Consider the following 18,953-nt stretch of genomic DNA (forward strand, 5'->3'; position numbering starts at 1 on the left):
CACTGAACAATAAGAAACTGCGTTTGATCGCCTGGCCACCACCCAAGAGATCAGGACCATGCAGACATGATAAGCAAAGATGTCCAGAACCTCCACTGATTTGTTGATAATGTACAGCTGTCATGTGTGGTATGATACTGGGGTACAGGTGTGTGTGCACGAAGGTGATTTGTTGCCTGTGAGGCAACTAGCACATGGAAATGCAAGGTGAAGATGTACTGAAGAATGGGTCTCAGAGATGTTTCCGTTACTGGAGAGTGAGCAAACTTTTAATCAAGACACTGACTCGTACTACAAAGAGAAATCGACTTTTTAATGAAACAATCAAGATTAAATTCAACACACTGGTACCTGTCAGAGGGAATGAAATTAAAAGTAAGAGGGAGTTGGAACTCAGATTTACAAAATTTAAGCTTGTGGTCCTTTGAGTTAATAATGAAATTGGAATAATTGAGGGCTAGAGATAATATATTAAAGTGGTTTAAATGATCAAATATCCCAGCAGGCTTTGCATTAACATTCTGGCCAGAAATCAATGTGGAGGAAGTGAGTGGGGATTGAATCTTGTTCTTGATATTTGTGAACAAAGGAAGCTTGGAGACAGAGAATGCTCAAGTTCCATTTGCTGTAACTCGCTGGCCAAGAGGTAATCCTTACTTAGATAAGAAAGCTGGTTGCTAGGAGACCTATATAGCCAACATGAGAAACTGCTCTCGCTTGTAACTAGTGATAGCACTGACTTATGCATTCCTGAAAGGTACAAACTGTCTCCAGCCAAGAGAAAAGAATGAGGCCACCACCATCGCATAGTCTGCTGAAGCAGAGCTAGAATGTTGAAATGATTTATGACTAGAGCATAAGAGCAGGACATGAGCATTTGCAGGCTAAGGCAGCCAAATACTGAGAAATAGCTTTTTCCCCTTGAAAGTTAGAATTCTCAGATGTCGGGTCTGATCAATCCAGGATCTAGGAGTCAGGTTTTATTACTTGCTTGCATTTCTTACTTGTCATTTAGTGTAATCTGAAGTCAGATGTATTATGACACTGTTGAGTCAATATATATTAAAACTTGTTGTTGAATAAACCACTCGAGCCTGAATCATGTGTAAGTTATTGTTGCAACAGTAACTATACTAACCATCTGCTTTCAACACTGTTAACTTGCTCAAAATGTCATATGCCTTCTATGACTTTGCTTTATATACCTGCACTGTAACTTCCGATATGCCCAGGACACCATTCTCAGTCCCTCCTGTCCATAATCAACAGTCCACCCCTCAACATCTTCATCTGCAAGCAGGACAGCAGCTTCCATTTGTACAATAACGGCATCCCTTACAACTCTCTTACTCCCATTGACCGCCTTTCAGCATCGTCCCAACATAAGACAAAGTCTCTTATGACTCAATGTTGGCATGTCGTGCAAACTTCTCAGATGCCGACCCACAGCAGAGGCACTTATATGTAACTTTGATGTTACATTGGATCCTGATCTTCACTTTAAACTCCACATCTGGGCCATTAGAAAAACCTCTGGAACTCTGGCACTTACATCTTCAACTCAACCTTCGGCTACTGAACCTCTTATTTCTGTCTTAATCTTGAGGATTTATTCCTCACAACTTCCTCCCCATTTCCCCACCGTCCCCCTTTACAAACCATATTATGCAGAACTCTGTGGCCTAAGACCCTTCCCTCAAGCCCTAGGCCCTCATCACCCCATCCTTGCCAACTCCTACTGGCTCCCAGTACTCCAGCAAACTGATTTCAAGATTGTCACACAAGTCTACAAAATCCTTTGTGAACTTACTCCATAAATCTGGAAGTCTTTTCCAGCTGTTAGTCCCAATTTATTCCCTTTACTCCTCTGGCTCTTACTCTGAATTACTGCTTATTCTCTTCTCCCTCTACTCCTCTCACTATGGCTACTTATTCTTTGCTCTCTCAACATCTCTCTCTGCAGATAACCTGTTATCCCTTGACTCATCTACGCCTCTGATTCCAGTTGACTGGTTATCCCCTGCCCCCTCTGCCTCTGGATGACCGGTTAACCCCTGCCCCCTCTGTTTCTCGATCTTCCCTTTAGCCTCCCTACTTGGTGTGCACCTCTCCATCTGAGAAATGCTCTGACATATTAACATTCATATATAGTCGGGCATTAAAACAAACCATTCAGATGCCGAATTGGTTGGATGGATTACTCTTTGTAACCCAATAGCTGTATCCATTGATACTCATGTTGCCTAGTATTGGTGAATAAGTCTGATGATTTTGGATAGAACACATATTTAAATTAGTGCTGTGTGTATATACTCATGGGACATCAGTTTTGTGGAACAATAAACTGACCTGAACTCAGCTTCAACTAAAAAAAAAATTAGTTGAAGTGTAACGGAAACAGGAGACAAGGAGAGAAGAACAAACGCTGCCATTAGACATTGAGGATATGGGAATACCATAACAGCCAATCATTGTATCTCTACTGTCAGCCTGAGTAACAGCAATATGTCCTCAGTGTGTGAGAAAGTAACATCCCCTAGCCAACTCAAGCCAGACTGCAAGTTTGTCCAGTGCTTGAATCACAGGTGAGAGTCTGCATCTTACCAGTATGTATGAGAAAGCCTGCTGCAGCCCTCTGATCTCTCTGCCTTTTCCAGCCATACTTTGAGTAACTTTTCTTTCAATCACCAAATGAGAGACATCAGTATCGAGGAGTCTTAGTCAGATACAGCACACTTCAAATACTGAGTAATGTTTCCTCTTCACTGCTCCAACTATATGCCTTAGCATCAATTTCAGAAATGCAAAACCAGACCTCTGCAGCAACAGTTCTAATTTCCTACCAGCATTCATGTGTTTGAGATTGACAACATCAGAGCAATGTGTTGGCAACTCAACCTTCAAGAACTGACTTGGAACTGCCCCAAATACGTTCAACTCATAACCAGTAATAGGAGATCTTCAGCCCATCAGAATGGACTGGATCCAAATTCAGGCCATTGAAATGAAACAATGGTGTCTACCCAATTACAGAATAAATCTGGAATTATAAAGCTAGTCTCAGTAACAGTGACCTTGAAACCATTGTCAACTGTCATAAAAACCCATCTGGTTCACTCATTCCTTTTAGGGAAGGAAATTTGCCATCCTTACCTGGTCTGGCCTACAAGTGACTCCAGACCCACAACAATGTGGTTGACTCTTAACTGCTCTCTGAAATGGCCAAGCAAGCCACTCAGTTGTCAAGGGCAATTAAGGATGGGCAACAAATGCTGGCCTTGCCAGCAATGCCCACATCCCATGAAAGAATTTAAAAAAACAAGAGAGACTCAGCAACAAATTATGAACTGGATGCAAACATAAGCACTCAATATTCTGAGGGCTACATCCAAAACAGACAGTTTAAAGCTCTGAAGTTAGCATCAGTGTCATTTTCAGATCTACAAAAATACACTTAATTATCTCTTACTATTTAAGGAAACAGCCCAGCTGGAATTAATGGTCTTCCATTATAGCTTTGTCAAACAGAATCCACACTGAAGTGACAGTAAGCGTGGATCAGCTTTGCAGTCCCCACCCTGTAATTAGAAAGGGGAGCAACTCCAGTGAAAAAGTTACAAGTTGATTGTGAACCATCAGTTATCCAAACATGAGAACTTACACAAGCAGCTGGAACAAACAGATGGTCCCACAGCCGAGAAATGTCGAGCAGCATAGCAATGTGGAGCTGGTGTGAGAATTAGGAATTATTCAGCATCAGCTACCAAACTTTCAGCAACCAGCAGCATTCCCAGAACACACTGAACCAGAAAACCAGCAGCATTCCCACAACACACCAAACTGAGGAACCAGCAGCATTCCCACAACACACCGAACTGAGAAACCAGCAGCATTCCCACAATACACTGAACTGAGAAACCAGCAGCATTCCCACAATACACTGATCAGGAAACCAGCAGCATTCCCAGAACACACCGAACTGAGAAACCAGCAGCATTCCCACAACACACCAAACTGAGAAACGAGCAGCATTCCCACAATACACTGATCAGGAAACCAGCAGCATTCCCAGAACACACCGAACTGAGAAACCAGCAGCATTCCCACAACACACCGAACTGAGAAACCAGCAGCATTCCCACAACACACCGAACTGAGAAACCAGCAGCATTCCCACAACACACTGAACCAGAAAACCAGCAGTATTCCCACAACACACCAAACTGAGAAACCAGCAGCATTCCCACCACACCGAACTGAGAAACCAGCAGCATTCCCACAACACACCAAACTGAGAAACAAGCAGCATTCCCAGAACACACTGAACCAGAAAACCAGCAGCATTCCCACAACACACCAAACTGAGAAACCAGCAGCATTCCCACAACACACCGAACTGAGAAACCAGCAGCATTCCCACAACACACCGAACTGAGAAACCAGCAGCATTCCCACAATACACTGAACTGAGAAACCAGCAACATTCCAACAATACACTGATCAGGAAACCAGCAGCATTCCCAGAACACACCGAACTGAGAAACCAGCAGCATTCCCACAACACACCGAACTGAGAAACCAGCAGCATTCCCACAACACACCGAACTGAGAAACCAGCAGCATTCCCACAACACACCGAACTGAGAAACCAGCAGCATTCCCACAACACACTGAACCAGAAAACCAGCAGCATTCCCACAACACACCAAACTGAGAAACCAGCAGCATTCCCACCACACCGAACTGAGAAACCAGCAGCATTCCCACAATACACTGAACTGAGAAACCAGCAGCATTCCCACAATACACTGATCAGGAAACCAGCAGCATTCCCAGAACACACTGATCAGGAAACCAGCAGCATTCCCAGAACACACCGAACTGAGAAACGTGCAGCATTCCCACAACACACCGAACGGAGAAACCAGCAGCATTCCCACAACACACCGAACTGAGAAACCAGCAGCATTCCCACAACACACCGAACTGAGAAACCAGCAGCATTCCCACAACACACTGAACTGAGAAACCAGCAGCATTCCCACAACACACCGAACTGAGAAACCAGCAGCATTCCCACAATACACTGAACTGAGAAACCAGCAGCATTCCCACAGTACACTGAACTGAGAAACCAGCAGCATTCCCACAACACACCGAACTGAGAAACCAGCAGCATTCCCACAATACACCGAACTGAGAAACCAGCAGCACAGTGGCGCAGTGGTTAGCACTGCAGCCTCACAGCTCCAGCGACCCGGGTTCAATTCTGGGTACTGCCTGTGTGGAGTTTGCAAGTTCTCCCTGTGTCTGCGTGGGTTTTCTCCGGGTGATCCGGTTTCCTCCCACATGCCAAAAGACTTGCAGGTTGATAGGTAAATTGGCCATTATAAATTGTCACTAGTATAGGTAGGTGGTAGGGAAATATAGGGACAGGGTGGGGATGTTTGGTAGGAATATGGGATTAGTGTAGGATTAGTATAAATGGGTGGTTGATGTTCGGCACAGACTCGGTGGGCCGAAGGGCCTGTTTCAGTGCTGTATCTCTATAAAAAAAAAATTCCCACAACACACTGAACTGAGAAACCAACAGCATTCCCACAATACACCGAACTGAGAAACCAGCAGCATTCCCACAACACACTGAACCAGGAAACCAGCAGCATTCCCACAAAACTCTGAACCAGGAAACCAGCAGCATTCCCACAACACACTGAACTAGGAAACCATCAGCATTCCCACAACACACTGAACCAGGAAACCAGCAGCATTCCCACAACACACTGAACGGAGAAACCAGCAGCATTCCAACAAAACCCTGAACCAGGAAACCAGCAGCATTCCTACAAAACCCTGAACCAGCAAACCAGCAACATTCCCACAACACACCGAACTGAAAAATCGACAACATTCCCAGAACACAGTGAACCAGGAAACCAGCAGCATTCCCACAACACACTGAACCAGGAAACCAGCAGCATTATCAGAATACACTGAACTGAAAAACAACTGCATTCCCACAACACACTCAACTGAGAAACCAGCAGCATTCCCAGAACACACTGAACCAGGAAACCAGCAGCACTCCCAGAACACATATCCCCCACATGTTGCCCCAATTCCTGAATGCATATGGTTAACAAAACTCTTATCAATCTCAGTTTTAAAATTAATAATTGATCTAGCATCAATTGTTAATTGAAGAGATTTCCAAATTTCGACCACCCTTTGCGTGAATTGTTTCTTAATTTCACTCTTGAAAGGTCTGACTCTAAGTTTTAGACTATGCCCCTAGTCTTGGACTCCCCAATGAGCAGAAATAGTTTCTCTGAATCTACCCTAGCTGTTCCCCTTGATAACTTGAAAACTTTGCTCCAATCAGCCCTTAACCATCCAAATTCCAGGAAATACAACCCTAGTTTGTTTAATATGCTTATGTGTCAGCCATGGCTCAGCTGGTGGCACTCTCACCTCTGAATTCCAAGGTTGTGGGTTCAAGTTCCCTTCCAGGACCTGAGCTCAAAAATCAAGGGTGACATTCCAATGCAGTGCTGAATGAATGCTGCACTGTTGGAGGCGCCATCTTTCGGATGACAGTTAAACCGAGGCTCTGCCTGTCCTCTCAGGTGGACATGAAAGATCCTGTGGCACTATTTCAAAGAAGGGCAGCGGAGTTCTCCCTGGTGTCCTGGCCAATGTTTATCCCTCAATCAACATCACAAAAGCAGATTATCTAGTCATTATCAACATTGCTTTTTGTGGGAGCATACTGTATGTAAATTAGCTGCTACATTTCCTACAGTACAACAGTGACAACACTTCAAAAGTACTTCATTGGCTGTAAAGTGCTCTGAGAAGTCCAGCGGTGGTGAAAGGTGCTAAATAAATGCAAGTCTTTCTTTTTTAATCTTTAATCTTGGAGTCCAGATATTATTCTAATAAGTCTACACTGCACTCCCTCCAAGGCCAATATAGCCTTCCTAAGGTACAGTGGCCAGAACGGGGCGGCACAATGGTTAGCACTGCAGCCTCACAGCTCCAGCGACCCGGGTTCAGTTCTGGGTACTGCCTGTGCGGAGTTTGCAAGTTCTCCCTGTGACTGCGTGGATTTCCACCGGGAGCTCCGGTTTCCTCCCACAGCAGGTTGATAGGTAAATTGGCCATTGTAAATTGCCCCTAATGTAGGTAGGTGGTAGGAGAATTGAGGGAAGATGGGGATGTGGTAGGGAGTATGGGATTATTGTAGGATTAGTATAAATGGGTGGTTGACGGTCGGCACAGACTCAGTGGGCCGAAAGGCCTGTTTCAGTGCTGTATCTCTCTATGACTCTAACTGCTCCAGGCGTGGTCTAACCAGGGCTTTGTATAGCTGAAGCCTGACTTCTACCTCCTTGTATTCTATTCCTCTAGATATAAAGGCCAGCATTCCATTAGCCTTTTTGATTATTTTCTACACCTGTTCATGACATTTTAATGACCTATGTACTTGGACTCCTAAGTCTCTTTGGACCTTCACTGTTTCTAGCTTTTCACCATTTAGAAAGTACCCTGCTCTATCCTTTATCGGTCCAAATTGGATGGCCTTGCATTTGCCCACACTGAAATCCATTTGCCTTCAATTCCACGGGCCTTCAACTTCAGCTAACAGGGACTTTATCAAATGCCTTCTGGAAGTCCCTATAAATAACATACACAGACATTCCCTTATACACTAGTCACCTCTTCAAAATATTCGATCTGGTTCATCACACATGACCTACCATTTACAATTCCATGCTGACTCTCTCTGATCAGCTGAAAATTTTCAAGGTGTTCAGTCACACAGTGCAGCTTCATACCATGTCTCACTGCTCAAAGACACACAACACAGCTTCATGCCAGATCTCACTGCTCAAAGACACACAATACAGCTTCATACCAGGTCTCACCAGTCAACCATCTATCTAGAGCAAAATGATTAGAGTTAAATTCCAAATTCTTTTGATAGGAATGAAATGTTCTTAGTGGTCATCAACACTGAATATCCCCCATCAATCGCCCAATGTCTATACACTCAGCAGTGCAACAGCAGATACTCCTAATATACATTCAGTTGTCACCTCCACCAGGATAGTCTGTCGGCTCTCTGCTTCTTCCTGGAATGGAGGCCTAACCAGTCCCCATCCACCACCACCCTCTTCTGCCTGGCTGAACTTGTTCTCACATTGAACAACTTCTCCTCTTCAATTCCACTCACTTCCTCAAAATTAAAGGTGTTGCTATGGGTAACCACAAGGGTCCTAGCTAAGCCTGTCTTTTTGTGGAAGATGTGGAACATTCCTTGTTCCAGTCCTACTCAGGCCCCCTTCCTTACCTTATTTTCCAGAACATTGATGACTGTATCAGTGGCACTTCCTGTTCTCACCCTGAACTGGAAACCTTCAGTGACTTTGCTTCCAACTCTTCTCTCACTTTCACATGGTCCATCTCTGACCCATCCCTTCCCTTCCTTGACTTCTCTGAATCCATTTCTGGGGTTAGGTTTTCAACCAATTCACTATAAGCCCCCGGATTCGCTCAGCTACCTTGACTACACTTCCTCACACCCAGCTTCCTGTAAGAATTCTATTCCATTCTCCCAGTTTCTCCATCTGTTTGAACGATGCAACCTTCCATACTCACGGTTCTGATACGTCTTCCTTTTTCCTCAACCATGGATTTCCCCCCCTCCCCCAAGGGATGATAGGGCTCTTGACCATGTCCATTCTATTTCACACACTTCTGCTCTCACCCCTTCCCCTCCCTCCCAGAACCACAACCTCTTGTCCTCACCTTGCACCCCACCTGCCTCCATATTCAACAAATCATCCTCCGTCATTTCTGCCACCTCAAGTGTGATGCCATCACCCAACACGTCTTCCCCTCTCCTCCCCTTTCAGCATTCCGAAGGGACCCTTCCCCTCTGCGACACCCAGGTCCACTCCTTAGTCACTTCCAACACCCCTTCCCTTTCCTACAGCACCTTTCGATGCAAGCATAGGAGATGCAACACCTGCCCTTTTAACTGCTCCCTCCTCACTGTCCAAGGCCCAAACATGCCTTCCAAGTGAAACCATGATTTACTGGGACTTCGTTCAATTTAGTATACTGTATTCGCTGCTCACAACGCAGTCTGCTCTACACTGGGGAGACCAAACGCAGACTGAAACTTGTTCTACTTTGCGGAACATCTCCGTTCAGTCTGCAAGCATGACGCCGAGCCTGTCATTTCCATTCTCTACCGTGCTCCCACTCTAACCTTTCAGCCCTTGCCCTGCTAGTGTTTCAATTAAGCTCAACGCAAGCTCGAGGAACAGCACCCCATCTTTTGACTGGGCACTTTACAACTTTCCAGACTTGACATTAAGTTCAACAATTTTAGATCATAACCTCTGCTCCCATTTTGTTTTGTGGTTTGTTTTTTTTCCCTCTCATTTCTTTCTTAATCCCTTTACTTTGCGTTCTGACGGCTACTATCCTGCCGTTCACACCTCATCTGGACATACCTTTTGTATCTTTACTTGTCCCATTATCACTCCCTTTGACCTTGCACTGTGATGGAATATAGGTATAATAGGCTTGATTGAGTAGAATTTGGAAATAGTTGGTGTATCATGCCTTTAGAGTTAAAGTTTGAATAGATGGTTAGTTTTCAGAGCTCACTGAAGTTCCCCTTTAAGATGGTAGAGTTAAACATTTCAAGGTCCCTGTTAGAATAGAATTGCTGTTATCAGGGGCTTGGAAGATAAACACATATATTGAAATATCCTGTGTGACCTCAGTAAGAGGTAGCAATAAAACTGGTAAAACTGGTTTATGGGGTTATTGGTCAGACAGGTCGGCTCTGAAGGGTGCTGTGGGTACCATGGAAAGGGCAATTAATAATAAATGGAAAGTACTCACAGGAACAAGAGAGGTCAAGTAAATACAATTATAAACATTTTGACCAGATAAAAGCTCACAACTTCAAATTCCAGTAAAACAATAAATTAAAGATATGGATTTTAAATGGAACACAGGAAGGTCACATCTAATGCAACAGTCATCTTAGAAATAGTATAAAAATACACTTAGGGGTGTTGAATCCTCAACAACACTTCTCATCCCATGCCTTATTCGGGGATTTAAGGTACAAGTTTACTTTAAATTTTGATGGATATTCTAAGATAATTTTGCTCTAACATTAGCAAGGATAAACTTTTAGATTCTATGTTAGAAATAAGAATATGTGTTACATCTCTCAGTAATATTTGATACTGTGATATACTTATCCACTGAAGAAGTTTATTGCATGTTAAATTCTTTAATAAATATACAAAAGTTAATAAATCGTCTCATGTGGTATTCTGTATACAATTACAAGAACCCCCTCTTTGTGTCTCTTTAAGTGGAGAGATACATAATGATGAGAGTTTTTGAGACCCTTATATCAGAGATATTTGTGACTTAGCCATAAAATATTAGAAATAAGCTACCGAAAGATGGTAAAATTCTCTGTTGGTTTTCTTTCTTTGAGGGAAAGCTAGTGCAATTATTTGGACCCAAATAAGTGTCTGAGAATTTGTCTGGTTTGAACTTGATTAAAGGAGATTCGTGGGGATGTGCTCCTGATTTGGTTTAGTCCCTATAAGGGGTTAAAGTCATAAATCACTTCAGCACCAGGAAACCTTTTGCCACTTAATCTGTCCTGCCCGCCACCCTATCAGACCTTCCCTTTTGTTCTTCTTTGCATGCTCCCTCCTTTCACTTGCTCAAAACCTATTGCCTTTCTAACTTTTCTCAGTTCTGATGAAAGTTCACAGACCTAAAATGTTAACTCTGTTTCTCTCTCCACAGATGATGCCAGAACTGCTGAGTTTTTCCAGCACGTTCTGTTTTTATTTCAGTTGTCACCCATTGGTAGCAAGCTCCTCCCAGTCATTTAAGGTCAATGCAGCAGCGCTTTAAGGAGAGCTTCAGAGCGTCTTTGAAGCGTTTTCTTTGTCCTCCCTGCAACATTGTTGTGATAACAGGACCTGGCGGGGGAGATGATTTTCAGCCATGTGGGCACAGTGGTCAGTCCATCAGAGTTGATTTTGTAGGAGTTTTGCCTGAATGCTTGTGCATCTGCCTTCAAGAAGGACACTACTATTTGTTCAACAGTCCTCCTATTGAATCCGGAGGATGTGGCGGAGGCATTGCTGATGCAATTTCTCCAGCACTTTTATGTGTTGCTGAATGCACAGTCCAGGTCTCACTGCAGTTCAGGAGTATGGAGATGACAACTTCTCTGTACATTATGGCTTTTGTTGATTTGCAGAGGTCTTTGTTGTCAAACACTCGCTACTGTAATTTGTAGAAGGCTGAACAGGCGCAGTTGATCCAGTGTTGGATCTCCTCGTCAATGGTGACCTTTTGAGAGAAGTAACTGCCAAGCTATGAGAAGTGTTCAACATATTCCAGAGTCTTTCCTTCAACATATATGGGAGGTGGAATATTTGGCTGACCAGGTGTAAGTTGATAAATGAAATTTGTTTTGGCGACATTCAAGGACAGGCCGAGCCCCTTGTATGCAGAATTGAAGAGATTGAGAGTGGCTTGCAAATCTGGGGCAGAGTGGGCAACGACACTGCTTCATCCGCAAACTAGATCATGTGGCACAGAGGTGACCGGGGTTGAACAGCTTTCCATCAAGACGGTATTTAATACTGACACCAGAGAGCAGTTGATCTTTGATGAGGTGAACAGCCACCGTCAGGTAGATTGAGAATAGTATGGGGGCTATCACACCAGCCTTGTTGACCCCAGTCCCGATTTTGAAGGCATCTGTTTCAGATTTCCCACTCCAGACAGTTGTAGTAATGTCATCATGAAGCAATCTCAGGATTGTGAAGAGGTTTCTTGGACATCCAGATCGTTGGAGCACAATCTGCACAGCCTTGCAATTTACTGACTCAAATGCTTTGGTCAGGCCGTGAATGTAATGAAGAGTTCCTGATGTTGTTCTCGACATTTTTCTTGGATTTGTGGCAACAAAAACCACATCAGAGGGTCCTCTGGAAGGCCGAAAGTCACACTGTGTCTCTGGAAGGATTTTCTCAGCCACAGGAAGTAGGTGATTCTGGAGAATGCGCATCAGGTTTTCCCTGCTATGGACATGAGGGAGATACTGCGATAGTTTCCACAGCATGATTCATCTCCCTTCTTGAGGATAGGTAAAATTGTAGCATTCCTGAAGTCGTTTGGGGAGTTCTTTCTCCTCCCAATATGGTGTTCTCAGTTGTGGGGGTGGGGCGGGGGGGGGAGGGAAGGGAGGTGTTTTGATCAGTGAGTCTACAGTGTCCCGAGCTGGGGTCAGACTGGTCAGTGAGTGAACGGTGTCACTGGCTGGGGACAGACTGGTCAGTGAGTGAACGGTGTCGCTGGCTGGGGACAGACTGGTCAGTGAGTGAATGGTGTCCCGGGCTGGGGACAGACTGGTCAGTGAGTGCACAGTGACCCGGGCTGGGGACAGAATGGTCAGTGAGTGTACAGTGCTGCCTGATTGGACTATTAGTGGCGTGTTACATGGCTATCTTTTCAATTTACATCCACTTACATCGTATACGGCAAGAACAGAAAGTTCTCCGTTGATGAATCAGTTCACTTCCATGTTGAACACCAGATGGAAGAAGCACCAAGAGTAGCGAGGGAATAGAATGCACTCTGGTGGGAGATTGCAATGTCCATCACCTAGAATGGCTTGGTACCACCACTACTTACCGAGCTAGCCGAGTCTTGAAACTCGCAGATACAGACTGGGCTTGCAGCACGCGTTGAGAGAGCCAACACAAGGTGGGAAAACCTACTTGACCTCATCCTCACCAATCTACCCGTCGCAGGTGCATCTATCCATGACAGTATTTGTGGGAATGACCATGACACAATCCTTGTGGAGACAAAGTCCCTCTTCACACTGAGGACACCCTCCTTCATGTTGTGCCGCATTACCATCATGCTAAATGGGATAGATTCAGTTCTAGTACCTCAAAACAGGGCATCCACGAGGCGCTGTGGGCCATCGGCAGCAGGAGAATTGTATTCAACCACAATCTGTAACCTCGTGGCCTGGCATATCATTCACTCTACTATTATCATCAAACCAGGGGATCAATCCTAGTTCAATGAAGAATGCAGGAGAGCATGCCAAGTGCCAATCTAGTGAAGCTACAACACAGGACTACATGAATGCTAAACAATGGAAGCAGCATGCAATTAACAGAGCTAAATGATCCCACAACCAATGGATCAGATCAAAGCTCTGCAGTCCTGCCATATCCAGTTGTGAATGGCAGTGAACAATTGAACAACTAACTGGAGGAAGAGGCTACACAAACATCCCCATCTTCAGTAATGGGAGAGACCAGCACAAGTGCAAAAGTGAAGGCTGAAGCATTTGCAGCCATCTTCAGCCAGAAGTGCAGAGTGGATGATCCATCTCAGCATCCTCCTGAGGGTTACACCGTCACATAAGCCAGTCTTCAAACAATTCAATTCACACTGTGTGAAATCAAGAAATGGCGGAGTGCACTGGATACAGCAAAGGCTATGGGCCATAACATCCCAGCCGAAAACTTGTGCTTCAGAACTAACCACTCTACTCTCCAAGCTGTTCCAGTACAGTTACAACACCAGCATTTACCTGAGAAAGTGGAAAACTGACCAGGTATGTCCTGACCATAAAAAGCTGGATAAATCCAATCCGACAATTACTGCCCCATCAGTCTACTCTCAATCATCAGTAAAGTGATGGAAGGGGTCATTGGCAGTGCTATCAAGCAGCGCTTACACAGCAATAAACTACTCGCCAATGCTCAGTTGGGTTCCACCGGGGCCACTCAGCTCCAAACCTCATTACAGCCTTGGTCCAAACATGGACAAAAGAACTGAACTCAAGAGGTGAGGTGAGAGCAACTGCCCTTGACATCAGGGCAGCATTTGACCAAATGCGGCATCAAGGAGCCCGAGGAAAATTGAAGTCAATAGAAATCAGGGGGAAAACTCTTCACTGGTTCAAGTCATACCTAGCACAAAGGAAGGTGGCTGTCGTTATTGGAGGCCTATGACCTCAGACCCAGGATATCACTGCAGGAGTTCCTCAGGGTAGTGTCCTAGGCCCAACCATCTTCAACTGCTTCATCAATGACCTTCCCTCCATGATCAGGTCAAAATTGGGGATGTTCGCTGATGATTGCACAGTATTCAGCACCATTCGCAACTCCTCAGATACTGAAGCAGTAAGTGACCGCATGCAGCAAGACCTGGACAACATTCAGCCTGGGCTGATAAGGGGCAAGTAACATTTGTGCCACACAAGTGCCAGGTAATGACCTTCTCCAACAAGAGGGAGTCTAAACAACTCCCCTAGACTTTCAACAGCATTACCATCGCTGAATCGCCCACTATCAACATCAATATCACTATTAACCAGAAACTGAACTGGAACAGCCATATAAATACCGTGGCTTCAAGAGCAGGTCAGAGACTGGGAATTCTGCAGTGAGTAACTCACCTCCTGTCTCCCCAAAGTCTGTCCACTATCTGCAAGGCATAAGGGGCGGCACAGTGGCTAGCACCGCAGCCTCACAGCTCCAGGGACCCGAGTTCAATTCTGGGTACTGCCTGTGCGGAGTTTGCAAGTTCTCCCTGTGACCGCGTGGGTTTTCGCCAGGTGCTCCAGTTTCCTCCCACAGCCAAAGACTTGCAGGTGATAGATAAATTGGCCGTTGTAAATTGCCCCTAGTGTAGGTAGGTGGTAGGGAATATGGGATTACTGTAGGGTTAGTATAAATGGGTGGTTGATGGTCAGCACAGACTCGGTGGGCCGAAGGGCCTGTTTCAGTGCTGTATCTCTAAATAAAAATAAATAAGTCAGGAGTGTGATGGAATACTCTCCACTTGCCTGGATGAAGGAAGCTCCAACAACACTGAAGAAGCTTGAAACCATCTAGTACAAAGCAGCCTGGCTGTTTGTACCCAATCCATCAACCTAAACATACACTCCCTCTATCACTGGCACACCATGGCCACATGATGTACTGCAGCAGCTCACCAAGGCTTCTACAACAGCACCTCCCAAACCCATGACCTGTACCGCCTACAAAGACCAGGGCAGCAGGTGCATGGGAACACCATCATCTGCAAATGTCCCTTCAAGTCACACACCATCATCAACTGGAAACATATCACTGTTCCTTCACATCACTGGGTCAAAATCCTGGGATTCCCTAACTAACAGCACTGTGGAGTACCTTCACGTGGACTGCAGCAGTTCAAGGCAACTCACTACCACCTTCTTAAGGATAATTAGGGATCAGCAATAAATGCTGGTCTTGCCAGCAATGCGCACATCTCTTGAACAATTAAAAAAAATGACCAGCTCATAAAACCCAGAAACTAGCCTGAAGTTACACCTTTGCTTAGCACAGCAGAGAACTGCATTCCACACTACTGAGAGCTCTAATGACTCCAGTGGTTGTAATAATACTGTACACTCACCGCATCATTCCCCTAGTATCTCTGATTTGGGAACTCACTACGACAACACAGATATTCAGCACTGAAGCAGCAACGAATAAGACCATTAAAATCTCTTCTGGTGCTACCCTGTCCCTCATCATATTTCTGTTGCTTACATGCTATTCATCTGTGTGATAACCTGATAGTTATCCCATGCCTGTGCTATCTGGTCTAACAGGGAACAGGATGGTTGGAAGAGTGGGGAGCAAGACTTGTGCATCTCACCTGATTACTCCAAAAGCAGTCCTGGTTCTTTATGAAACCAGCACCAACAGGTAATTTGACCACAGAGGAAGATCACAGTTGATCCCAATATCATCCAACATCCATATATGGAAGACCAACACTTGATTTTTGTCCCCTTCCTATCCTGGGGGCACTGATACTAATTATAGCAGCTAAACTGTCTGCCCTGACTGAGACAGACTAACTCAGCATCAACCAAGAATTGAACCTCAAACCTTCACATCTGTGTGGCTCATTACCATAAAACCACAACAACTACAGCTTGCATTTAGTAATAATAAATGGAATAAAATATCCCAAGTCACTTCACAGAAGTGTAATGAAGCAAAATTTGACATGAGCCACAAAAGGAGACAACAGGGTATGTGACCAAAAGCTTCATCAAAATGTAGGCTTTAAGGAGCACCATAAAGATAGGGGGGAGGTTTAGGGAGGGAATTCCACAGTTTAAGGCCAAGGCAGCTGAAGGCATGGCTGTCAACAGTGGAGTGATGAAAATTGGGGATGCACAAGAGTTCAGAACAGGAGGAGTTCAGAGATCTCCAAGGGTTTAAGGGATGGAAGAGGTTAGAGAGGGAGGGATGAGGCCAAGGAGGGGGTTGAAAACAAGGATAAGAATTTTGAAATTAACCATATAACGTCTTTACCTTTGGTCTGTGTGGCTCATTACCACACTCAATGTGCCAACATTTATTCCAAAGCCTCAGGGTGCCCACTGTTAATAGAAGTGCATGTACTACTAGCAGCAAGGATTGTCTTACCATATGGTTTGTGCCACCAAATGATTGGGAGGAACTCTGATGACGCCATCTTCCTGAGGACATGGATATGAGGAGTAGCTGCCAAGCAGGAGACCTGTAGCAGACCCCAATACCACAGTGTAGGAACCTGGTAACAGGCTGGTTTTAAACTGACTAGTCAGTAAACAGGAACCATAAGATTACATAACAGCAACACCAGTTGGAGGGAGGTATAGCAGAAGCAGCCTGTTGTTACTGCAGTTTCTGGGCAGTTGCTATGAGATAGTTTGCTGTTGTATGTCTCTCAGGAGTGTTACCAGGAAACGTGAGAGGTTTACTGATTTAATACACATTCAGGATTACTTCCCTCACTAGCTCAATGGAAGATGTCCATTCTGCAGTATTTCTCTCAGGGGTTCACTGATATCTACTTAGCAGTGTCTCTCTCATGAACTCACTGGAAAATGTCCGTTTGGAGGTGGTTCCATTAGGAAGGTCACCAGGAGATGCTGTTCAATAATGTTTCTCTGGCACTCAATGGAAAATGCACATTCAATAGACTTTGTCCCACATTCACCAGGAGATGCCTGTTCCGCAACGCTTCTCTCACAACCTGTACCAGGAAAGAAGAAATATCAGAGGGCTCTGTACACTGGTTACGTTTCCAACAGTTTCTCCAGAATCCAGCCTCAGCAGTCAAGGTATTTCAATCCATGTCTCTGAGCTATATGATAAGGGTCTTCCTCCGCCCATTCAAACTGACAAGCTTTTACAGAGGATCTCTCATGCAGTTACCTGGCTTTTTCTGCCACTTCGCACCCAAGCTCCAGGCCTTAGCTGCTGCCGCAGTGCATCCTGTCCACTGTCAGAAGTATCTTCCAGCTGCTCATCCAAAGTTCCTTTAGTTGCACATTGTCTCAACACAGTAGCACCCCTGATTCAGTTGTGCTGGAACCCTCTTCAATCTCCACAACCCTTGGGTCATCTTCGTGTCATGTTTGTAGGTTAGCTTATGGCCAGCAACAGCTCCATCCTTGCCTGCACATTCTCTGAAAGCAACAATAACGCCTTGGCTCTCCAATTTCTTCCTGTTTCTTCTCTCAAGCAGACTTTAGCTTGACTTTCCTGTCTGTAATCTTCCACAATCCTGTTTCCAGATTTCTTGGATGAAAGATCAAACATATTACAACTCTTGTTTATTCATTTTCCCTTTTTAGACTCAGTCTTAGCACTGACTACATGCAGGGCAAGGATGAAAGCAAAGGATTCTTATGCTTCAGCATGGAAAGCCATTGACTGCAGAAACAGGCTTTCTTAGCGTACATAGAAGGTACGCGAGGCCGTGCAGTCAGAAGAGGTTAATATCCTAGCAGTTTTGGCAGATAATACCCACAGGGGTTACAGCAGAGTCCCCTCTCAACAGATCCCCACAGAATATAGAAATGTCTATTAGAAGGTTTCTGAGACAGTGAGAATGAAGTTCCTTCAGCAGGTTCTCCCTCCCCATTACACTGTATATTTAGAAATAACTGACCAATGTCAGTGGGAGTTTTTCTATTGTTTATTGTGTATTTACTCTCTGAATGGAGAGAGGGGGAAGATGTCAGTACTGGGCTGCCCTCCCAGCTCAGTTGAGCTCAGCTTTTGGGAGATGGAATCTCCCACTCTCTGCTGGCCAAGCGAGGTAACTGCAGTTTCCCCGCTCCAGGCGGGAACAGCGCCACCCACTGACTCTGGAAAGTCACTGCAGTTGTTCCCACTCCCATTACCCCCCCCCCCCCCCCCCAAACTAGGCCGACCAACAGCTTACCCCTTTTAGCAGAGATGGAAGGGGTGGAATTTAATGCCTGCCTGCAGGCTCCGGATTGCTGGTAGTGGGTCTGAGCCTGGTCCCCCAATGCTCCCGGGTGTACGCTGCCTGTACAAACCCCAGGCCCGGTAAACTCAGCCCCGACCCGATTCCAAGCCTCCGTTCCTGCCGCGACTTTAAATCAGGTCCCACTACAAGTTATTTGGGCTGCATTCTGTCTCTAAATGGCTTCCAAGCCCCCGGAGTAGCGACGCTCAGCCGGAGAGACTCACTCACCTGGAGCCAATGCTGGCGGCGGCTGCGACCGTTACCCGAGCAACGGAGAGAGAGAACGAGACTGCAGCGACCCCAGCGGCCGGTGAGGGGATGGCAGGACCCCAGCGCCCCCAGCGGCCGGTGAAGGGATGGCAGGACCACAGCGCCCCCAGCAACTGGTAAGAGAACCGCAGGACTGCAGCGCCCCCAGCAGCCAATGAGGGAAGGCAGGACCGCAGCGCCCCCAGCGACTGGTGAGGAAATGGCAGGATTGCAACGCCCCTGGTGGCTGGTCGGGAAACCAAGGGACTGCAGTGCCACCCCCAGCATCGAATAAGAGAGCATCA

The 18,953-nt window shown here is 45.5% G+C and overlaps 1 protein-coding gene across 2 annotated transcripts in view; it reads right to left on the reverse strand.

The window, feature by feature from the left end:
- The window catches only part of LOC137346640 (RIMS-binding protein 2-like), a 326,747-nt gene extending 308,064 nt beyond the window's left edge, over positions 1 to 18,683 (reverse strand). The window contains exons 1-2 of one of the 2 annotated variants that reach the window (XM_068010262.1): positions 18,628 to 18,683; positions 16,563 to 17,702 (exon numbers count right to left, since the gene is read on the reverse strand). In XM_068010262.1, coding sequence (XP_067866363.1) covers positions 16,563 to 16,625 — 63 coding nt within the window. In that variant the 5' untranslated portion in view covers positions 16,626 to 17,702; positions 18,628 to 18,683. Of the gene's footprint in view, positions 1 to 16,562; positions 17,703 to 18,351; positions 18,412 to 18,627 lie in introns of those variants that run through there. The other variant, XM_068010263.1, reaches the window with a different exon arrangement.
- Between the last annotated feature and the right edge of the window lie 270 nt (positions 18,684 to 18,953).

This window comes from Heterodontus francisci, chromosome 30 (assembly GCF_036365525.1).
Source record: "Heterodontus francisci isolate sHetFra1 chromosome 30, sHetFra1.hap1, whole genome shotgun sequence".
Taxonomy (NCBI): domain Eukaryota; kingdom Metazoa; phylum Chordata; class Chondrichthyes; order Heterodontiformes; family Heterodontidae; genus Heterodontus; species Heterodontus francisci.